The 20120-nt window shown below is 43.3% G+C and overlaps 1 protein-coding gene across 1 annotated transcript in view; it reads right to left on the reverse strand.

Moving 5' to 3' along the window:
* The window catches only part of galnt13 (polypeptide N-acetylgalactosaminyltransferase 13), a 403934-nt gene that overhangs the window by 155354 nt on the left and 228460 nt on the right, over positions 1 to 20120 (reverse strand). Inside the window, exon 4 of the mRNA XM_067987444.1 lies at positions 8044 to 8210. Within this exon, the coding sequence (XP_067843545.1) occupies positions 8044 to 8210 (167 nt within the window). The remainder of the gene's footprint in view (positions 1 to 8043; positions 8211 to 20120) is intronic.

The following is a 20120-nucleotide window of genomic DNA, read 5'->3' on the forward strand; positions in this document are numbered from 1 at the left end:
ATGAAATGGCCTTTTGGTTGAGCTTAAGAAGTGAGACCATTGTAAAGAAGTTAGGAAGACCGAGGGTTGGTCACTCTGCAGTTTGAGCTCAACAAATGTAACCTGTGGTCCTTCGCAGCCTTTGCTTCCCCGTGTGCATTGTCTGAGAGTATCATTCCTCTAAAAAAAAATCTGTAAAACTAAGTCCCTGCATTTTTAACCTTAATCCCTGGCACAGAGACAACAACTCCAAAACTGGTTTCTCTAATAGTATTACACTAATTTAAATATTATAATTTAAGTATTAAAATAGGGACAGACCAGAAAGAAAGTGATTTCAAGTCTCTAACATCAAGGCATCCCAGAAACTTCTTTATACTCCTCCAAAAGCTCAACTGGTCAAGCCAATAAGTAGGTAACAAGAACATCTTGCATTTACTTAACATCTTTAATGTAGAAAAAAAGTCCCAAGGTGCTTCATAGAGGTGCAGTCTGACAAAAAAATGGGCTGCAAGCCAAAGATGGAGAATGTAGTTGAGATGACCAAAAGCTTGGTCAAAGAAGTAGGTTTTAAGGAGGATCTTAAAGAAGGAGATCGAGTTATAGAGGTTTAGTGATGGAATTCCAGAGCATGGAGTCAAGGTGGCTGAAGGTATGGTTGCCTACGGTCGGACAAAGGGATAGGGAAATTCATAAGAGGCCAGAGTCGGAGGAACTTAGAGTTTGGGAGGGGGCGGCTGTTGTAGGGCTGAAGGAGGTTACAGAGATAGAGAGAGTCAATTCATGAATGAATTTAAGGATGAGAATTTTAAATTGGAGGCATTGGGGGACTGGAAGCCAATGTAGATCATTGAGGACAGGAGTGATGGGTCAGTGGGACTTGGTGCGAGATAGGATATGGGCAGCAGAGGTTTGGATGAGTTAAAGTTCATAGAGCGTGGAGAATGGGAGGCTGGCCATCATTGGCCTTTCTGAATGATGGTGCTAATTAGTGCCAAATTATAGGCAATCTTGTGCTGTCCATTCACACCCATTAGGAATTGGAATTAGACTTCCCAAACTCATTTCATGTAGAACCCTTACAGCCAGCAGACCAGCAGGTTGGACTGAATTTGAACCAAGCCTCAGAGGTGAAAGGCCATTGTCCAACCCACTGTGTCACCCAGCTCCACATTAGTTACTTTAAACTGGTTAGCATCTCTGTTAAAATAGAAGACAGAGGAATGTTATAGTAACAGGTTAAGTGTTTATCTACTAATATCACCAACTGTGATTTCTAATCTTGGGAGTGTTAGCTTGGCTCACGATACCATCATTCATTCTCCAAAAGGTGCGTTACAAAAGTTTGTGAAAATCTGTCAAAATGTCATGAGAATAAAGTAAACAGAAGTATATAAATGTCATTATAAACTGATTTCTACAAGAGTGTATTCTTAACCACAACATACATTTGTACTATTTTATTTATTTGTCATAGTTTTTCTAAATCTGCGTTATACTCCATTAAACATTTGTGTGCATGTGAGAGTATATTTCCTGGTCCAGGACGCAAACAAGTTCACTGAAATTGTGTGGGACGACTTTCAACTGATTCTTAAGGGTGTGATTTTAGGAGGCAAATGCGGGTGCGTTGGGGGCTCCGAAAATCACGCAAATCCCGTTCGGGTTCGGAAGCCGGCTCCAACCCGCCCACTTCCGAGTTTCCCAGGGACCCAACTGTGTGCGCACGGGTGACCCGAAAACGGAAGTCCTGCCGGCAATTAAAGCCGGCGGAATGACAGTTAAAGGGCCAAATGTACCTCATTGAGGTACTTAAGGCACTTTACCTGTGACAGATGAAGAGATTAGGGAGATTTTTAAACTTACCTGGGTGGCTTGCCACCGCTTTTGAAGGGCCGGATCAGGGAAAAAGAAACTAAATAAAAAAACATGCAAAGAAGTGAAAAACCAAATGCAACTACCTTTGAAACCTGCTCCAATGTCAGATGTCTCCCGTTTCAATGTCCCCCTCTTCACCCTCCCGATGTCCCCCCGATGTCCCCCTCTTCACCCTCCCGATCTTCCCCTCTCCCCCCGATCTTCCCCTCTCCCCCCCCCCCGATCTTCCCCTCTCCCCCCCCCCGATCTTCCCCTCTCCCCCCCCCATACCCCCGGTCTTCCGTTCCAGTACTGGATGACGTCTGGCTCTCTCTCTTTCTTGCCCCTCCCCCCCCCTCACGTTGCAGCTCCTGACGGCAGTCAGCCTGTCAATCAGGCTAGCTGCCGGGCGCGAAACCCGGGGAGGACGTTAACCACTATCAATCAACGTGCGATCACGTCCGAAATGGTAAGTTTGGTTCATGCGGGTTTGCCATGGGCACCTTCACCGCCCCCCCCCTCACTGCCATCCCGTCTCCCCGCTAATATCGGGGCCTTAATTTCCTAAATGAAGATAAAGTACTTGAATCTGAAAATTTAAAATTTGACCTAGAGTGTTATAATTACATTGTAGCTCATTGAATGGTTATACATTAAATTGTTAAAGAAGCTGCATTAAATACAAGCTTTATTTTCTGTGTATTATTTTACTCTACCATCAGTATGAACAGAAAGAAACTTCTTTCTCCCCTGATGAAGAAAAAAGTGCCAGAATGATAAGTTCTATAAGTTACACATCAGTAGTGTCTGCAGTTGTGTTAAATTACCTTGGGGTGCAACTTGGATCACAAAAAGAAAAAGGTACAGATAGCAGCGCTGATATCACAATACAAACAGGAGAACTGTCTTCCCTTTTGTATTTGCTCAAAGGCATATCTCAGTACTGGCAAGATTACCTTTTCCTTCTCCATCAGCAGCTTTTGAAGACTTGGGAACTGATGCAGTCTATCTTACATCTAAATGTGACCTTGAACAGAAAGCAATGCCTGCTTCGGAGTCCACAATGACAGTACTTCATTATATTAACACAACAGTATAGATACTGAAATATTGGCCTGTACCACAATATTGTCAGACTTAGTCTTCATCATGGACTTCATTAGCACCAGAGTGTTCAGGTATGCCTTCTTTGAGAAGAAAAAATAGAAATATGTGCTCATAAAACATGTTTAAAGGTTTTAAAATATAACACCAATAAAAACATGCCACCACAAAACTGATAGAAATATGAACATATCCAACCCCAAAACAAGAAAACCTTGGTTTGAGCCTAGCCTGATTATTAAATTTAGGTTGGCTAAATTGACTATCTTACTCAGATTTGGGCTTATGGCTATAGTGGTCAAATACCTGATTTTTCATTCAAATAAATGATATCTGCTGGTCAACACTACCTCAGGGGAGAAGGCATTAACTTTGGAAGTATAAAAAAAGCCTGGATGTTCTACCTGGACGAAATCCTGATCATAAATAGGCCGGTGCCTGTTATAATTTCATTGTAGCTCATTGAATGGTTATACATGTGAAATGGGCTGACACCATTGAAGTTTCTGAACTCAGCCTAATTTGTGTAATCAACGTGAACTCCAGGTGTCAGGAGCAACATTGATTGGAGCTTGCCCACTGGGGAAAAACTAACATGCCTCTGCAATATTTGAAGGCATCGTTCACCTGAGGAAGGAGGTAGCCTCCGAAAGCTTGTGAATTTAAAATAAAATTGCTGGACTATAACTTGGTGTTGTAAAATTGTTTACAATTGTCAACCCCAGTCCATCACCGGCATCTCCACATCAGCTTAAAGGGGCAGTCTTCCAAATAAGTGGCTTGGAAGGACAGCGTTAAGAATACTGGCAAAATAACATCTGTCAAGTCTGCAAGTACAGGGTACAGTAGCATAGTGGTTATGTTACTGGACTAGTAATCCAGAGGCCTGGACTAATAATCTGGACTCATAAGTTCAAATCCTGCCATGGCAGCTAGGGAATTTAAATTCAGTTAATTAAAATAAAAAATTAGGAATAAAAAGCTAGTATCAGTAACGGTGACCATGAAACTACCGGATGGTCATAAAAACCCATTTGGTTCACTAATGCCCTTTAGGGAAGGAAACCTGCCGTCCTTACCCAGTCTGGCCTATATGTGACTCCAGACCCACAGCAATGTGGTTGATTCTTAACTGCCCTCAAACGGCCGAGCAAGCCACTCAGTTGTACTATCCCACTACTAAAAGACATAAGAATAAAAACAGACGGACCAGCCGGCATCAGGCCACTAGGTACCAGGCACAACAAAGGCAAACCAAGCCCAGTCGACCCTGCAAAGTCCTCCTCACTAACATCTGGGGACTTGTGCCAAAATTGGGAGAGCAGTCCCACAGACTAGTCAAGCAACAGCCTGACCTAGCCATACTCACAGAATCATACCTTTCAGCTAACGTCCCAGACTCCTTCATCACCATCCCTAGGTATGTCCTGTCCTACCGGCAGGACAGACCCAACCAGAGGTGGTGGCACAGTGATATACAGTCAGGAGGGAGTGCACCCCATGAAATCTCATAGCATCAGGTCAAAAATAGGCAAGGAACCCTCCGGCTGATTACCACCTACCGCATTCCCTCAGCTGATTAAATCAGTCCTCCTCCATGTTGAGCACCACTTGGAGGAAGCAATGAGGGTAGCAAGAGCACAGAATGTACTCTGAGTGGGGGACTTCAATGTCCATCACCAAGAGTGGCTTGGTAGCACCACTACTGACCGAACTGGCCGAGTCCTGAAGGACATAGCTACCAGACTGGGGCTGTGGCAGGTGGTGAGAGAACCAACTCGAGGGAAAAACCTACTTGACTTCGTCCTCACCAATCTACCTGTCGCAGATGCATCTGTCCATGACGTTATTGTAGGAGTGATCACCTCCACAGTCCTTGTGGAGACGAAGTCCCGTCTTCACACTGAGGACACCGTCTATTGTGTTGTGTGGCACTACCACCGTGCTAAATGGGATAGATTCAGAACAGATCTAGCAGCTCAAAAATGGGCATCCATGAGGTGCTGTGGGCCATCAGCAGCAGCAGAATTGTATTCCAGCACAATCTGTAACCTCATGGCCCGGCATATTCCTCACTCTACCATTACCAACAAGCCAGGGGTCAACCCTGGTTCAATGAGGAGTGTAGAAGAGCATGCCAGGAACAGCACCAGGCATACCTAAAAATGAAGTGCCAACCTGGTGAAGCTACAACACAGGACTACATGCACGCTGAACAGCGGAAGCAGCATGCGATAGATAGAGCTAAGCGATTCCACAACCAATGGATCAGATCAAGCTCTGCAGTCCTGCCACATCCAGTTGTGAATGGTGGTGGACAATTAAACATCTAATGGGAGGAGGAGGCTCCGTGAACATCCCCATCCTCAATGGTGGCAGAGTCCAGCACGTGAGTGCAAAAGACAAGGCTGAAGTGTTTGCAACCATCTTCAGCCAGAAGTGGCGAGTGGATGATCCATCTCTGCCTCCTCCCAAGATCCCCACCATTACAGAAGCCAGCCTTCAGCTAATTCGATTCAGTCCACGTGATATCAAGAAACGGCTGAGTGCACTGGATACAACAAAGGCTATGGGCCCCGACAACATCCCGACTGTAGTGCTGAAGACTTGTGCTCCTGAACTAGCTGCGCCTCCAGCCAAGCTGTTCCAGTACAGCTACAACACTGGCATCTACCCGACAATGTGGAAAATTGCCCACGTATGTCCTCTCCACAAAAAGCAGGACAAATCCAATCTGGCCAATTACTGCCCCATCAGTCTACCCTCAATCATCAGCAAAGTGATGGAAGGTGTCGTCGACAGTGCTATCAAGAATCACTTACTCACCAATATCCTGCTCACTGATGCTCAGTTTGAGTTCCGCCAGGAGCACTCGGTTCCAGACCTCATTACAGCATTGGTCCAAACATGGACAAAAGATCTGAATTCCAGAAGTGAGGTGAGAGTGACTGCCCTTGACATCATGGCAGCATTTGACCCAGTGTGGCATCAAGGAGTCCTAGTAAAATTGAAGTCACTGGGAATCAGGGGAAAACTCTCCAGTGACTGGAGTCATACCTAGCACAAAGGAAGATGGTAGTGGTTGTTGGAGGCCAATCATCTCAGCCGCAGGACACCGCTGCAGGAGTTCCTCAGGGCAGTGTCCTAGGCCCAACCATCTTTAGCTGCTTCATCAATGACCTTCCCTCCATCATGAGGTCAGAAGTGGGGATGTTTGCTGATGATTGCACAGTGTTCAGTTCCATTTGCAAACCCTCAGATAATGAAGCAGTCCGTGCCCGCATGCAGCAAGACTTGGACAACATCCAGGCTTGGGCTGATAAGTGGCAAGTAACATTCGCGCCAGACAAGTGCCTGTCAATGACCATCTTCAACAAGAGAGAGTCTAATCACCTCCCTCTGACATTCAACGGCATTACCATCGCCGAATCCCCCACCATCAACATCCTGGAGGTCACCATTAACCAGAAACTTAACTGGACCAGCCACATAAATACTGTGGCTACAAGAGCAGGTCAGAGGCTGGGTATTCTACGGCGAGTGACTCTCCTCCTGACTCCCCAAAGCCAAATGTACAACATCTACAAGGCACAAGTCAGGAGTGTGATGGAATACTCTGCACTTGCCTGGATGAGTGCAGCTCCAATAACTCTCAAGAAGCTCGACACCATCCAAGACAAAGCAGCCCACTTGATTGGCACCCCATCCACCATCCTAAACATTCACTCCCTCCACCACCGGTGCACCGTGGCTGCAGTGTGCACCATCCACAGGATGCACTGCAGCAACTCGCCAAGGCTTCTTCGACAGCACCTCCCAAACCCGCGACCTCTACCACCTAGAAGGACAAGGGCAGCAGGCGCATGAGAACAACACCACCTGCACGTTCCCCTCCAAGTCACACACCATCGCGACTTGGAAATATATCGCCATTCCTTCATCGTCGCTGAGTTGAAATCCTAGAAATCCCTAGCTAACAGCACTGTGGGAGTACTTTCACCACGTGGACTGCAGCAGTTCAAAAAGGCGGCTCACCACTATCTTGTCAAGGGCAATTGGGAATGGGCAATACATGCTGGCCTTGCCAGCGATGCCCACATCCCAAGAATGGATAATAGAAAAAAGGGCAGCAGCCCCTTAGATTCACTGGGTCATCCAGCTGTCAATGTGCTGCTGCATGTTGTCAGCAGAGGAAGGAGAGTATTTGGAACAGAAAGATATACTCCCCAAGGAGAGATGCACAGAGGAAGTGGAAGGATGTGGACAGGGCACTCAGTGCTAACGACAACATACCATACATGGCAACCACGTATTCGAAAATTGTTTAACAACCTTGTCAAGTCAGGCAAAGTATGGGGGAACCAGTCACACCTTCCTCCCTTCCTTCGGTAATCCCTCAACAATTGAGTAAGATTCTTTCTCAACATGAAAAGAAAAAGAAAAAAAAAGATTCAATTAAGCTGGATAGCTCTTTATCGGCTGGCATAGACACGATGGGCTGAATGGCCTCCTTCTGTGCCGTAACTTTCTATGATTCAAGTTTTAAGATTGGCCATGTCTTTGGTGAGCAATTAGATAGCTTTGTAAATCAATCTTAGTGAGATATACTTTACCACAAAACTGACATATGAAAGACACAGTTGATAGTGTAGTCGCAGCAGACTGACATTCCTTCCTCTGTCTATGTTTCTCTTCATCTTTGTTCAAACTTGTTAACTCTCTGCATACACACAAACTGCCACAGTTTGCACCACAAAATCTGGTGTTGGCTAGCAGAAAACCTATGCTAATATGGCATGTGTCATTATAAACAGATGAGATAAACTGAAGCAAATTGGAGTCAATAGACCGTACACAGGGTTGATCATGTTGAATGGTTGTCAAATTTTGATTCCAACCAAAGTTCAGCCTGGGGGCAGCAAATGCAGAACTCTGTACAATGCGCACTGCAAATACCTTCCTTCGCCAACAGGCCAAATAATCTCATCTGTCATATAAAGCTTGCTTCAAATATTGAATTAAAAAGAAATAGTGTTTCCTTGTTATAATACAATGATAATCTCATGACAATATTTATTGTTATGTAAAGGAAATTGTTCTTACCTCTTTCACTGTCATCATCCACTAGGATGATCTCTGCAAGTACCTTTTTGGGGGAACGAATGAGCACGCTGTGAATTGTACGAAGCAGTGTGCTCCAGGCCTCATTATGAAAAACAATTACAACGCTTGTGTCTGGAAGATTATCTTGGTAGACTTTGGTCTTGCATCTGTATGGAAGATGGAAAATAAAATTGTTACAAACTTTTGCTCATTTGGAAGAATAATTATTTTGTGCAGAGCCATACTGTTCAACGTATACTAATTAGACAACAGTCTGGTTCCAGGAACCTGGATGAATCAGGCTGTTTTCACATTTTGGTAAAACCCTTCAGGTTGTTAAGTTTATGTAAGGAACATGCTTCTCATGGCTAATGTTAAGATGAAAACATTCACTGCTGCTAACTGAACAATGGCAACTTATGTCGTGATTTCACTCTGGAGAGCTTTTTGGCATTTCTGCTAATCTTTAACACCCAAAATAGCCTTTGGCCACAGCTGGCATCCACCTGCTCGCTCCATGCTGAAGCTGAACTTGCGCATGATCAATAGGGCTCAGCAGCCACTTCCAACATTACTTTCCCTCTGGTCTTTGGTGACAGCTGGCATTTACTTGCTAGCATTATGCCTCACATGAACTTAGGTCATCTTGATTACTTGGTTGTACTGTAAGAAAAACTAAGCCAAACCTAAAACCTGCAAAAGGAAAAAGAGGGCTTGTTCTAATAATATGTGAATCAGTAGTCAAAAATACATCAGCTATCTTACCTTATATAGCACTTAATTTGACCCAAAATGTGTCACTTTAGTATTCACCATCATTTACGAGAAGTGCTTGAGATGATGCATTCTGGCATCACTTCTTATGTAATGACCTAGCTAATGAACGAGGTCACCACGTTACCATGTTTGACTGGAAATAATTACTGAACCCATTTTACACATTAAATTGTTAATTTCATTCTTTATTGCACATACTTTGTAAAATAGTACTTAATTACACTGTAACATGAAAATTAGGATTAATGTAAAGCAGCCCACTCTCTATTCATTTTTAAAACCACTTAATGTCTTGGAAGTGTCTCCAAAATTAGATTATTTGAAATAATCAGCATTAACCATATTTGGCAGTACTACTGAATTTTAGACAGTTAAGGAAATAGAGTCCACTCAGCACAAAAATTACATGCCTAAACAATTCTCTATATAAATTAAACAATTGGTAAATCATAGAATTCAAAAATATTCTGTTGATGCATAGTAAATGGCTGAAATATTCAGAGATTTATTGAATTGTACAATCACAACAGCAGTATTAGTATTCTTTGGTGGCCAATAGGGCCAGTAAGCTTAGAAATACTTTAACAGAAAGACTGCATCAATGCTGTAAAACAGTATTCTGCAGCTGCTGACTGGCAGTAGTATAGAGGTTATTCATGCACTCTGAATTAGCTTTTTTTCTGAAAGTCAAGGGAATGACAGAATGAGGCCAATGGAAAATCCAAGATAGTCCAAATGCAATTTTCTGTCTCCAAAGGGCTTCCTTTGTGATTAAAGTGACTTTCATTCAAAAATGTTTCCCTGTACCTTTCTGATAGGAAAGTTATAAGTGCTATCCAAGGCTACAGTAATATCATTCTAGGAACAAAGGTTTAAGCTTTTTGCCTAGTGCTTAGAGTACAATATTATCATTATACAGGAATAAGACGGTTTGGCTAGCTGGCAAATTGTTTTAAGTCAAATATTGCTCTTTAGATGTTAGATTTAATTTGATTTGCAGACAGTACATCATGAAATTTGCAGTGGAAAAGAATAGCCTATAAAATGTCTATAATAAGAGATGTCTATAATAAGGATAATGCCAAAATGTGTACATTTTATATATTTTGTGCTTTATTTCACATTTTGTTCCTTTACCCTCTGTTATTTCATTACTTATCCAGGCTAAAATGATGTATTTTTTCCAGTCCTACTCTGTAACTCACATTGCCGTCAGCTGTCTAGGCCCTAAGCTCTGGAATTCCCTCTCTAAACCTCTCCCCCACTCTCTTCCTTTAAGACGCTCCTTAAAACCTACCACTTTGACCAGGCTTTTGGACACCTGGCCTAATAACTCCTTATGTGGTTCAGTGTCAAATTTTGTTTGATAATTGCTCCTGTGAAGTGCCTTGGGTCGTTTTACTACGTTAAACTCGCTATATAAATGCAAGTTATTGTTATTGTGGGAAACCACAGGTGCAAACCTGTATCCTTTGCTGTCACGTCTGTGCATTTTTCCTCCCCTAAAGGCACTGATTTTTGCTGAGGTATAGTTTTTGCTGAGGTATAGTTCCACAAGTGCCCCTTAGTACCTCACCGAAATGAACCTAGAAAGCGAGTATCAACCGGCTATTTGGCGGTCAAGGACATCACAGGTAAGCTCAATCTCGTCTTTCCCCCCAACACACACACTTCCCACCAAAGCAAGCAGCTTTAGAAACTCGAGAATTACAAGAAAATTTGGAAAGTCAAATTTTACTGAATGTCTCTGTATTAACTACAGCAAGTTGGCAATGCTCTGCAGTCTAAGGACTGTGGAAGGTATCAAAACTGAGCCCAATCCTGTCCTCAACTAGATCTGAATTTTCGGGGCTCCTGCCCGGTAAAACCTGGGCACTAGTGCCTCCAAATTCGCAGGGAAAGAATTACTGCCCGATTTCCATTGATGGTGCTCCGGTGCCATTTTCCTAGGGTCCTTAGGTTAGCCACCCTGTACGCGGTGGTAGGCCAACAATGATACTCAAATCATGGTCCTATGACGCGATTGGGACACGAATGTAATTTTTACGCTCCTAAAAGGAAGTAGCGCCGAGGGGTGGACCCGATCATCAATCCTTGGTGGTGAAGACTGGAATCAGCATTTAGGAGCAGTATTTAATGAGGAAAGCAGCTGCAGAGAAAACTGGTCAGAACTTTTGCTGTTACTGATATTTCATTGCTGTGGAAGGATTTGCAACTTGAGCAGTGATTACAAGACTGAGGCATTTTGGCAATTGTTGGCAAAATTTATTCTTTGCTTCAGGGAGGGTGGGCAAGGAGAGGAAGGATGAGAATCATTCTAGCAACCCAATTCTGGGCAGAAGAGGAAGAGGAGGAGGAGGAGGGGCAAAATGAACAGCAGCGCCAGCAGCAGGAGCAGTAAAGAGAGCATGCTGGGGCTGCAGAAGGTGCTGTCAGAGCACCACGTTGGCAGGGGGTTGGGGAGTTGCATGAAGGCAACCCTACCCTTATAGACTTAGCATCAGTTTCCAGGATCTCACAGAGGAGCAAAGTGCAACGAGGCTCGGCTTCTCCCAGCGGACAGTTGCAGACCTGTGCAACCTCCTGCAGGAGAATCTACGGCCTTCTCTGCTTGCTGGTCACTCTCTGCCAGTGGCAGTCAAAGTCATGGTTGCCCTCATTTTTATTTGCTACTTCAATAGAGGGAGCAATTAAAATAAGGCGAAATGTCAGAGTTTACATTACCATTGGCTGAAATCACTGTTGGTGAAGTTATTGTACAAACACTTAAAATGCTCATATCTTAAGTTCCTCTCTCCGCTATTTTAATGGAGGTATTAACCAGTTTTCTAAGGAGAACCTCAAGTCCCCGCCTAGTGAATTAGGTATTAGAGCTGCATCTTTTCAACTGGGTTTAAATCGATAGGGGTTCCTCATAGGGTTTCCAGCGGCCGCAGTATTTCACTTTTGAGTTTTGAAAAGGTTTGTTCTTTAAATTTACACCGCAAAATATACCACAATTTTCTTGTTTTACGCATTCTAACATTCTCAAACCTTCATTTTAGCTCAAGAATTTTTAAGATATAATTCATACAAGGTCTCCACCTTCATCATGAGTTAGTGAACTGTACAACATTACCTAAAATCCTTTATTAAAACAAGAAGCTGGCTGTGATGCAACTACAATGTACTTTTTCTGAGGCACTTTCATACAATATTATACTGGCCTAAGGGGCAACTATACATGTAGGAGGAAACAGAGAAAGGTGAGTGGGAGGATGAGGAAGAAGAGGACAAGGGAGAATGAAGACAAGAAGAATGAGGAGGAGCAGCAGACAGGATAAAGAATTACACCTACCACCTTCTTTACTTAACTTCACAGAGCACACAAGTCTATTTGGTCTGCATCATAGACGCACCGACTGACCAAAGATAGAGACACCATAGGCCCACTCAGACACCATCACTCAAGGTTCACTCAAACCAACTGTCATTCTTGACTTTAGATTTCAACAAAATTATCTGATTCAGTAATTCTCAAATTTTGTTGAGCAAATAATGAGCCTCTCATACACCTCTAGCCAAGGATGCTGGTCCTGGTAAATCTGCAAAAAGAAATTTCTCTCTTCTCCTCCACTTCTACTTTCCTCTCTCTCTCCCCTTCATTTTTTTTCCTTCTCCTCCTTTACTTCTATATTTCTTGTTCTCCTTCACTTCTGTTTTGCTCTCCTTCACTTTGTCTCTCCCATCCTTTACTTTCCTCTCTCTCCACTTTTTTTACTCTTTCTCTCCTTAATTTTTACTTTCCCTTTTTTAAAATCTTTTTGCCTCTTCAATAGTTTTCTATTCCCTCTAACGTTGGAGCTGCCATGTTGGGAGATTGTGAGCAGCAGCATGGGAAAAATGGGAACTGATAGGTCTGTTAATCAGCCCAGGAACAGAAGGAGCCAGTGAGGAAGAATTTAAAAAGCTGGACAGCAGGTACAGATATTGAAGGGAGTGGGACATTAAAGGAGATATAAAATGTGCCAAGGCATTAAAGAAGTCAGAGAGCAGGACACAAAAGGAACCAGGCTGTAGGCTGCTGGAATAAAAATGAACAAGCCAGCTTGTGCCAATTGTTAGTCAGGACTTTACTGACCAATCCAGCTGGTAATTGTACTAGTGAATAAGTAAACATAATTAAATAAAAATGTAACTTATAATCAACCTGGATGTGCACCTGAAGAGCTGTGACCTGCAGGGCTACAGACCAAATGCCGAAAAGTGGGATTAGGCTGGTTGGCTCGTTTCTCAGCCGGTGCAGACATGATGGGACGAATGGGCTCCTTCTGTGCCATAAATTTTCTATGATTCTATGATCAAGCAGCTACTTGAAAAACAGCTACACTTGTAATTGAAACTACCTGATGGGGTATTTCAAACATCTCCCCCGCCCCCCCCCACCCAGTGGAAAGGTGCGATTAAGATGGCGGGATGGTTGCGCTGTGTTCCCATCCCCCACCATCTCACCTTACCTGAAATCAAGCACAGGAAGGTCACCCGTCCCAGAGGAATGGAGGCCTAACTGAAATGGTGAAGTTGCATCCCGCATACCATTTTAATTACGGGCCGACTAAGGACTGCACCATCTTGGACCCGCCAGCGAAAGCTGGCAGCCGGCATAATCCTGGCCAGAGGAGGCCCTTGTAATTTTTTTGGTACTTTTTATAGGTTCCTTGTGGGCCAGGAGAAGCAGGTATGCCTAGATTTCACCCCCTCCACCACCACCCCCCGATTCTGAACTTTGCCAGGGACCATTTCCGTGGTTTCCCCGGTGGCCTGACCCCCACGAGTTTTTACTCTCGCCCACCAACTTTGACATCATCCCCGCCAACTTCAGGCGGTAGTCAATGTCAGGGCATGAGAATGAGACCCATGAGTTAAATTCTCCCGGGCATCATGCTTTGGGGGTGGGGGTGGACAGATTCCTGCCCAGTGTTAAAATCGGGGCTTATAAAGTACAGATGATCACACATTGCACAATGTACAACAATGACCAGCAAATAATGTATTATTGTAATATCCTGTAAAGCAAAACTGAAGTACAGACTTTGATATTTTCTTAAAGAGCGAGTACAAAGTGAACTTTTTTTCAACACACTCACTTTTATGGCTTAGCCTTGATTGCAATCCAGGTAGAGGGGACCATAAGCTTCCTCTTTCCACTGCTCCTAAGGGTCACAATTGAACTAAGTTACAGCAGCTTTAAATCAGTTTGTAGTGGAATTGATTATCAGCTTTGTGAAGTCATGAAAGTTGTCAATAGTAGAGGAATGAAAAGCTTGGTTCCTGTCTGAGGCAGGTGTTGGAGTGTATTGTTCAGACAGTACGAAGGAGGCTAACAGCGCAAATTCTGTATATCATAGTCTGGGAGTGCTTTGTATGTGGTCTCTAGGAGTAAAGTGAAAAAGTTGCCATCTTTCAGCTCTTTTGCTCTTGAAACTGATGAAAAGAAAAGAATTAAAAAGGAAGCTACACTGCACAATGCAAAATGTTGGGTTACATTAAGTCTACAACACAGAAACAGGCCATTCAGCCCAACTGGTCCATACTGGCGTTTATGGTCCACACAAGCCTCCTCCCGCCCTACTTCATCTAACCCTATCAGCGTACCTTTCTATTCTTTTCTCCCTCATGTGCTTATCGAGCTTCCTCTTAAATGCATCTATGCTATTTGCCTCAACTACTCCTTGTGGCAGTACATTCCATATTCTTACCACTCTTTGGGCAATGAAGTGTCTCCTGAATTCCCTATTGGATTTATTAGTGACTATTTTATATTTATGACCTCTAGTTTTGGACTCCCCTACAAGTGGAAACATTTTCTCTACATCCACCCTATCAAACCATTTCATTATCTTAAAAAATCTCTATCAGGTCACCCCTCAGCTTTCTCTTTTCTAGAGAAAAGAGCCCCAGCCTGTTCAGCCTTTCCTGATAAGTACAGTTCTGGAAAAGAAACTAAAGGATAAAATAAAAACAGACAATTCTAAAAAACACAGCAAGTCATTCAACATCTGTAAAGAGAAAAGCCAGGTTAATGTTTTGGGGGTTTATCTTGTGTTAGCAGCTGATTTTTCTCCTGGGTTGCTAGCAGCAGTGCCCAGTAGATTAATTTTAAATTTCTAGAAACCTCAGGACAATCCTGGAGGGTTGGCAACCTTAGGGATAATAGGAATGAACAATCTAGTCTCCATTCGATCTAACAAGAACTGAACCAAGCACACGGAAGTCAAACTGAAATCTCTATGGACTGTACAGGAATTAATTACAAAACTACAAAAATGTTCATTTAACTAACTGTATAAATATGTTACTAATTTTGCTCAGTCTAAAGCACACCTCTTCTCTTTTCACTGCCTTTCCTAAAGTACCGTCCCCTAGCTGCTCTACAGTATTTCCACCGCCCCCCCCCCCCCACAACTGCCACCACCACCATTCAGCTCTCTTTCTTGCCAAAATGAAGACCTCACTTACTATAAGTAATTGTAAAATTTGAAGTGAAAGATTGACATTCCCTCCCATCATTACCGAGTCACTTGGTCCCAGAGCTGTTGTTTGATGAAGCCGCTCAAAATGAAGCTGTCAGATCTATGCTCCCACAAGTATGATGCGTCAATGGTGGCAAAGACTCAATCTCCCAACTTGGAGCTCTTAACAATTACAATAACTTCATTGTCATAATAATATAGAGAAAGTAATTTAACTTTGAAGAATGCAATGCCTCAATGTGCTCTGGATTGAGTATTAATAAAACTGTTTGTGGCAGCATATAAATGGGAGGAACAGGCAAACTACTTCACAGCTGCTCAAAAAGTGACAACAAAACCAACCTCTCTGACCTAGTGAAAAGAAAGGAATCGGTTTTGTGATACCTTCCAGAGAACATGGCCTGCACTTGAAGGGGGTAAATTCAAAACTAATCTGCAGAAACAATATTTCAGTGAGAGAGTAGTCAATCTATGAAACAGGCTCCCTAGGGAGATGGTGGGTGCAGTTAGTAGTGATTCATTCAATTGCAAATTAGATAGATTTCTTTCAGAAAATGACATTTGGGAGACAATATCTGAGTAATTTGAAGCATGCAGTAAGTTTAATAAGCTTGGGAGCAATAGGTGACTTTGGATCTATGGTTTCTGAAGCTCGCCACCACTGGGGTTTTCTTCGCATCACGTATGGTCTGTTATAGACTAATAGATAGAGATTGATTGCTATGATTAATCAACAACTCTATTATCAGTGTTCCATGTGACTACTAGGATGGTAGAAGGTGAACGAGATGGACCTTGGTCTTTTTACATCTAGCAATTCCTATGTTCCCTCCCAAAGGATCAGATTAGCACCTTCTCAGCTGTGGTGATGTCAAAATCTACAGTATATTTGGCCTTCTTGTATTTCTCCCTTATTTTCTTTTCTTTTTGACTTGAAAATTCTTGAGTGTTAGATGCACAGGATTAAGTCCTCTTGCAGAACTCTGTCTAGAAGCATGAGGAACCTTAGCCCAAAAAAATAATGTCCTGACAAACGACAATTACTTCTTCATACTCACTAGAAGATCCAGTTATGTGAATGCTCATACTAACTGACACAGACTGATCATCATCAGAAGTACGTGCAGATAAATCAATCATTGATTTAGGGGTACACATGAAAATCTGAGGCTTGAAAAGTTAAACACTTCCTATAGTATTCCTATGGTATTCTGAAGTTGCCTGCACAGGCTCAATGAGCCGAATGGCCTCCTTCCGTGCTGTAACAATTCTATGGTTGTGAAAATAAATATCTGAGGTGGAAAGACTACTAGCTGGTTTCGAAACAATGCTGTGTTAATCTCAAACTTTTCGTCTTGTGAATTTATTCTGGAGGTCTGAGTTAGATCAAAGAGGATCAAAAATAGCAAGATAAGGGCTGCCTTGCTCTTCTTAAACATAGAACTGCAATAAAGTTGCAAATTTATCTGACACAAAGTTGCCTTGAGAAAGAACCCCACAAGATGGCACTATTGGGCTGATTATCCACTTCCATCGCAGTGCCAATGGAACCAGATCGAGTCGTTTGCACTTTTTGCCATAGAAGCCGACCTTGAGCGATTTTTCAAACTCACTGTAATAGCATGTATTGCTTCCTAAACACATTGCTCCAGGTGCAGGGAGTATGCTTCAGGCATGGTTGGGCCATCTGGTGACAGCAGCAGCTCTTAAAGACCTGCTGCTTGCAATTAATGGGGAGTTGCACTGGCGACGTGGAAAACAAGATTTAAGTTGCGGAGAACAGAGGGAAGGAGTGAGGTGCTGCTCCATCAAGGTGCTGCTCCATTAGATACAACAAAGCAGGATTGGCCTCTTCAGAGCTGAGGGTCACCCTTTTATCATCACAGTGTTTGAAATGCCTGAGCCTAAATGGCCAAGCGAGTAAATGCTGTCTCCCAAGTCCATAAAATACGGAAGCAATTGGAAAAACTGGTTTTCTAGATTCAATAAGACTACCACAGTTAAGATTTCCCAGAATATGCCTGATCTAATGTAGATGGCTGTAGGATGCATGCCACAGAGTATTTTCTCTCCGGTACAGCTTCACTAAACTGAATGCGAGTACTCCCCGAAGGTTCAGCTCTTTGACATGCCTGCGGGTTTTGCTGCAGTGCAGACTTTCTTTCTGGCACTGAGACATGAATTAATGTCAGACCTAAGTCATGTGAGTTGGGACCCACAAGCTTGCTGCCAACAGAAACCTAATGTTCATGATCTCATACATGTAGGTTGGCACTTGGGTAACAAGTGTCTGATCTCCCAAATTCTAGCATCTGTACATTTTGTATCTGCTTACAGGAAAAAGATGAACATAACAGACAGAAACAACTATGGACAAAACAGCAATCCTCCCAACTATCGCACATTGACTCACTATAAAGGAGACTGTCCTTAAAATTATGGAAATGGAGGCCATAAAGGGAGGGAGAGGTCAGAGGCCTCCCCAAGCTCAGTGTTAGTACCATCCTTTACTTATTATTCTTTCTCCCCTTATTCATTCACTCATTGATACACAGGCAAAAATTATACCACGCTAACAAAGCACACATTATCTTGCCACGTAAGCTTGGTTTGAAGGGTGTTTGAATGCCCACGAGGAAAAAAACCCAGAGGGCAATGCCCACCGTGTCCCCAAACCTCCAACAGGTAAATTCATATCCAGGAATTTAGGTGGTGAGCTACATGGGGAAGTATTAGGTCACTCATGGAGCAAAAGTGAGGGGGAACAAAGGTGGTGGCAGTGGATGAGCAAAAAGCTGCTGGCTAGAAGGGCAATCTCAAGTCCTCCTTAGCTGATGAATCCAAGGATTGGGACCACGTGGGCCGAGTTCCTCCCACCCGTTGTTAGAGGGGTTAAATGCTTAACCAACGCGGATGCGCCTGCCGCCAATTTTACGGCAGTGGGTAGTGAGGTGTGCCAGTGTCCTGTCTTGGAGAGGTGGGACACTTCATTATCATAATTAAATCAGGCGCCCACAGTGCAATTGGGAGCCTGATTTAAATTTAACTGCTGGCGGCTGGGTCTCCTCAGGCTCGGGAAATCCAGCAGCGAAATGAATCTGCCGGTTCAAGAAGGTAAGTGCTTTTTATAGCACTCCTCGTGGGCCAAGAGGAGTAGGTGTGCTCCCACCGGTCTCTCAAGGAAGTCTTCGGCCTCCCTACTGCCGAATGCGGCCTCTCTCTAGCTCTTGCCGCCATCGTTGACCCCCCCCCCCCACCGCAAAACACATGATGGCCTCTCTCTCTTCCTCCTTCCCGCGATCACAACCGACCCCAAGCCCCAATCTGCATCCTGCCCCGCAATCATGGCCCTGATATTTATCGGGTGTTGGGGAGGATGCAAGGCCAGGAACGCGGAGGTCCTGCCGAATTTAACGGCAGGACTTCATAATTTTTTCTTTGTTTTCCAGGAAAACCAGCGTCAGGAGGCCACAGCCAAGGACCCTCGGGATTGGTTGACGAGACAGAGTGAGGGGGGTGGGGTGCACTAACTGATGTAGGTGAATCTGCAACTTTGCTCACCTTTCGTGACCTGGTTAAGTCATTGAAACACTTCTTGCACTGGATCCATATCTGCATGATGACTCTTCTGCTGCTGGCTTCTTGCACCATCTCCAGCCTCGCCTTCTTTGTTGTAGCTGCAGGTTTCTTTTTCCCATTGCTGGAAAACAGGACCCCCTTCCTCGCCCTTACTGCACAGCGCAGTGCATCCAGGGACGCTTCGTTGAACCTGGGCACAGCCTTTGCCCTCCTTGCTTCCATTACTCTGCTTCTACTTCTCTCAAGATAATGTACAAACTCCAAACCCCTTCACCATTGCATCTGTGAACTGGGCTTTTAACTAGTCAAGGTGAAATCGGATCATGCAGGTTCACACCACGCCCGCTCACGCGCAGTGCAGACACGAAACCCAGAAATAAAATTATAATGAGGCATCCCTGTTGAAATCGGACATTCCCACAGGTCCCATGATGTTGCACGTTTGTCATCTGCTATCGGCCCCCCTCACTCCGATCCCATCTCTGCATTAATATCGAGCCCAAAGTGCTTGGTAATATCCTATATTGTTTTCAGTTCATATATCAATGGTAAACAAGTTCATTGTTTGTCTGGGGCATGCTTTATCCCAGATTAATTTGCACAAAAGGCCTTTTGTATTGGATGCAGCAATAAAGAAATTGGAGCATGTTTGAATCATAACAACATTAAAATATGCTAATACATTTGGTATAGTCAAATATACACTTCCGAATGATACCTTTTCATTAGACCATAAGGTAAAACTTACTGTCGACGATGCTATTATCTGAACATTTAATGCGCTTGTACCAAATTTCTCTACTATTTTAATGGAGGTATTAACTCATTGAAATAAGAGAGAGAAATTTGACATGAGCGCATAATGGGATCGGATGATAACATCACTGACAATAATACTTAACGTCTTCTCAAACCTGTGCATTTCTCATCAAGCATCCATGAAGAAAGCAGTAAAAAGCAGTATTAGGAATGATACAAAATTTAAGATAGCTTGGAAGAAAGTTTATTGGAAAATGTTAAAAAAAAAAGAAAAATTATTTCAGAAATAATCCAGGGTGAAAAATTAAAAATTCAAGAAAAAAAACTGTAGGACATACTGGGAAAGGGTATGAAAGGGAATTGGAGATTTTCTGGGTTTGTTGATATTAAGCAATAAAAAACTAACAAGGCCCCTGATAGAAGTGAGACAAGAATAGTGTGGTGAAACAT

Source organism: Heptranchias perlo, chromosome 7 (assembly GCF_035084215.1).
Source record: "Heptranchias perlo isolate sHepPer1 chromosome 7, sHepPer1.hap1, whole genome shotgun sequence".
Taxonomy (NCBI): domain Eukaryota; kingdom Metazoa; phylum Chordata; class Chondrichthyes; order Hexanchiformes; family Hexanchidae; genus Heptranchias; species Heptranchias perlo.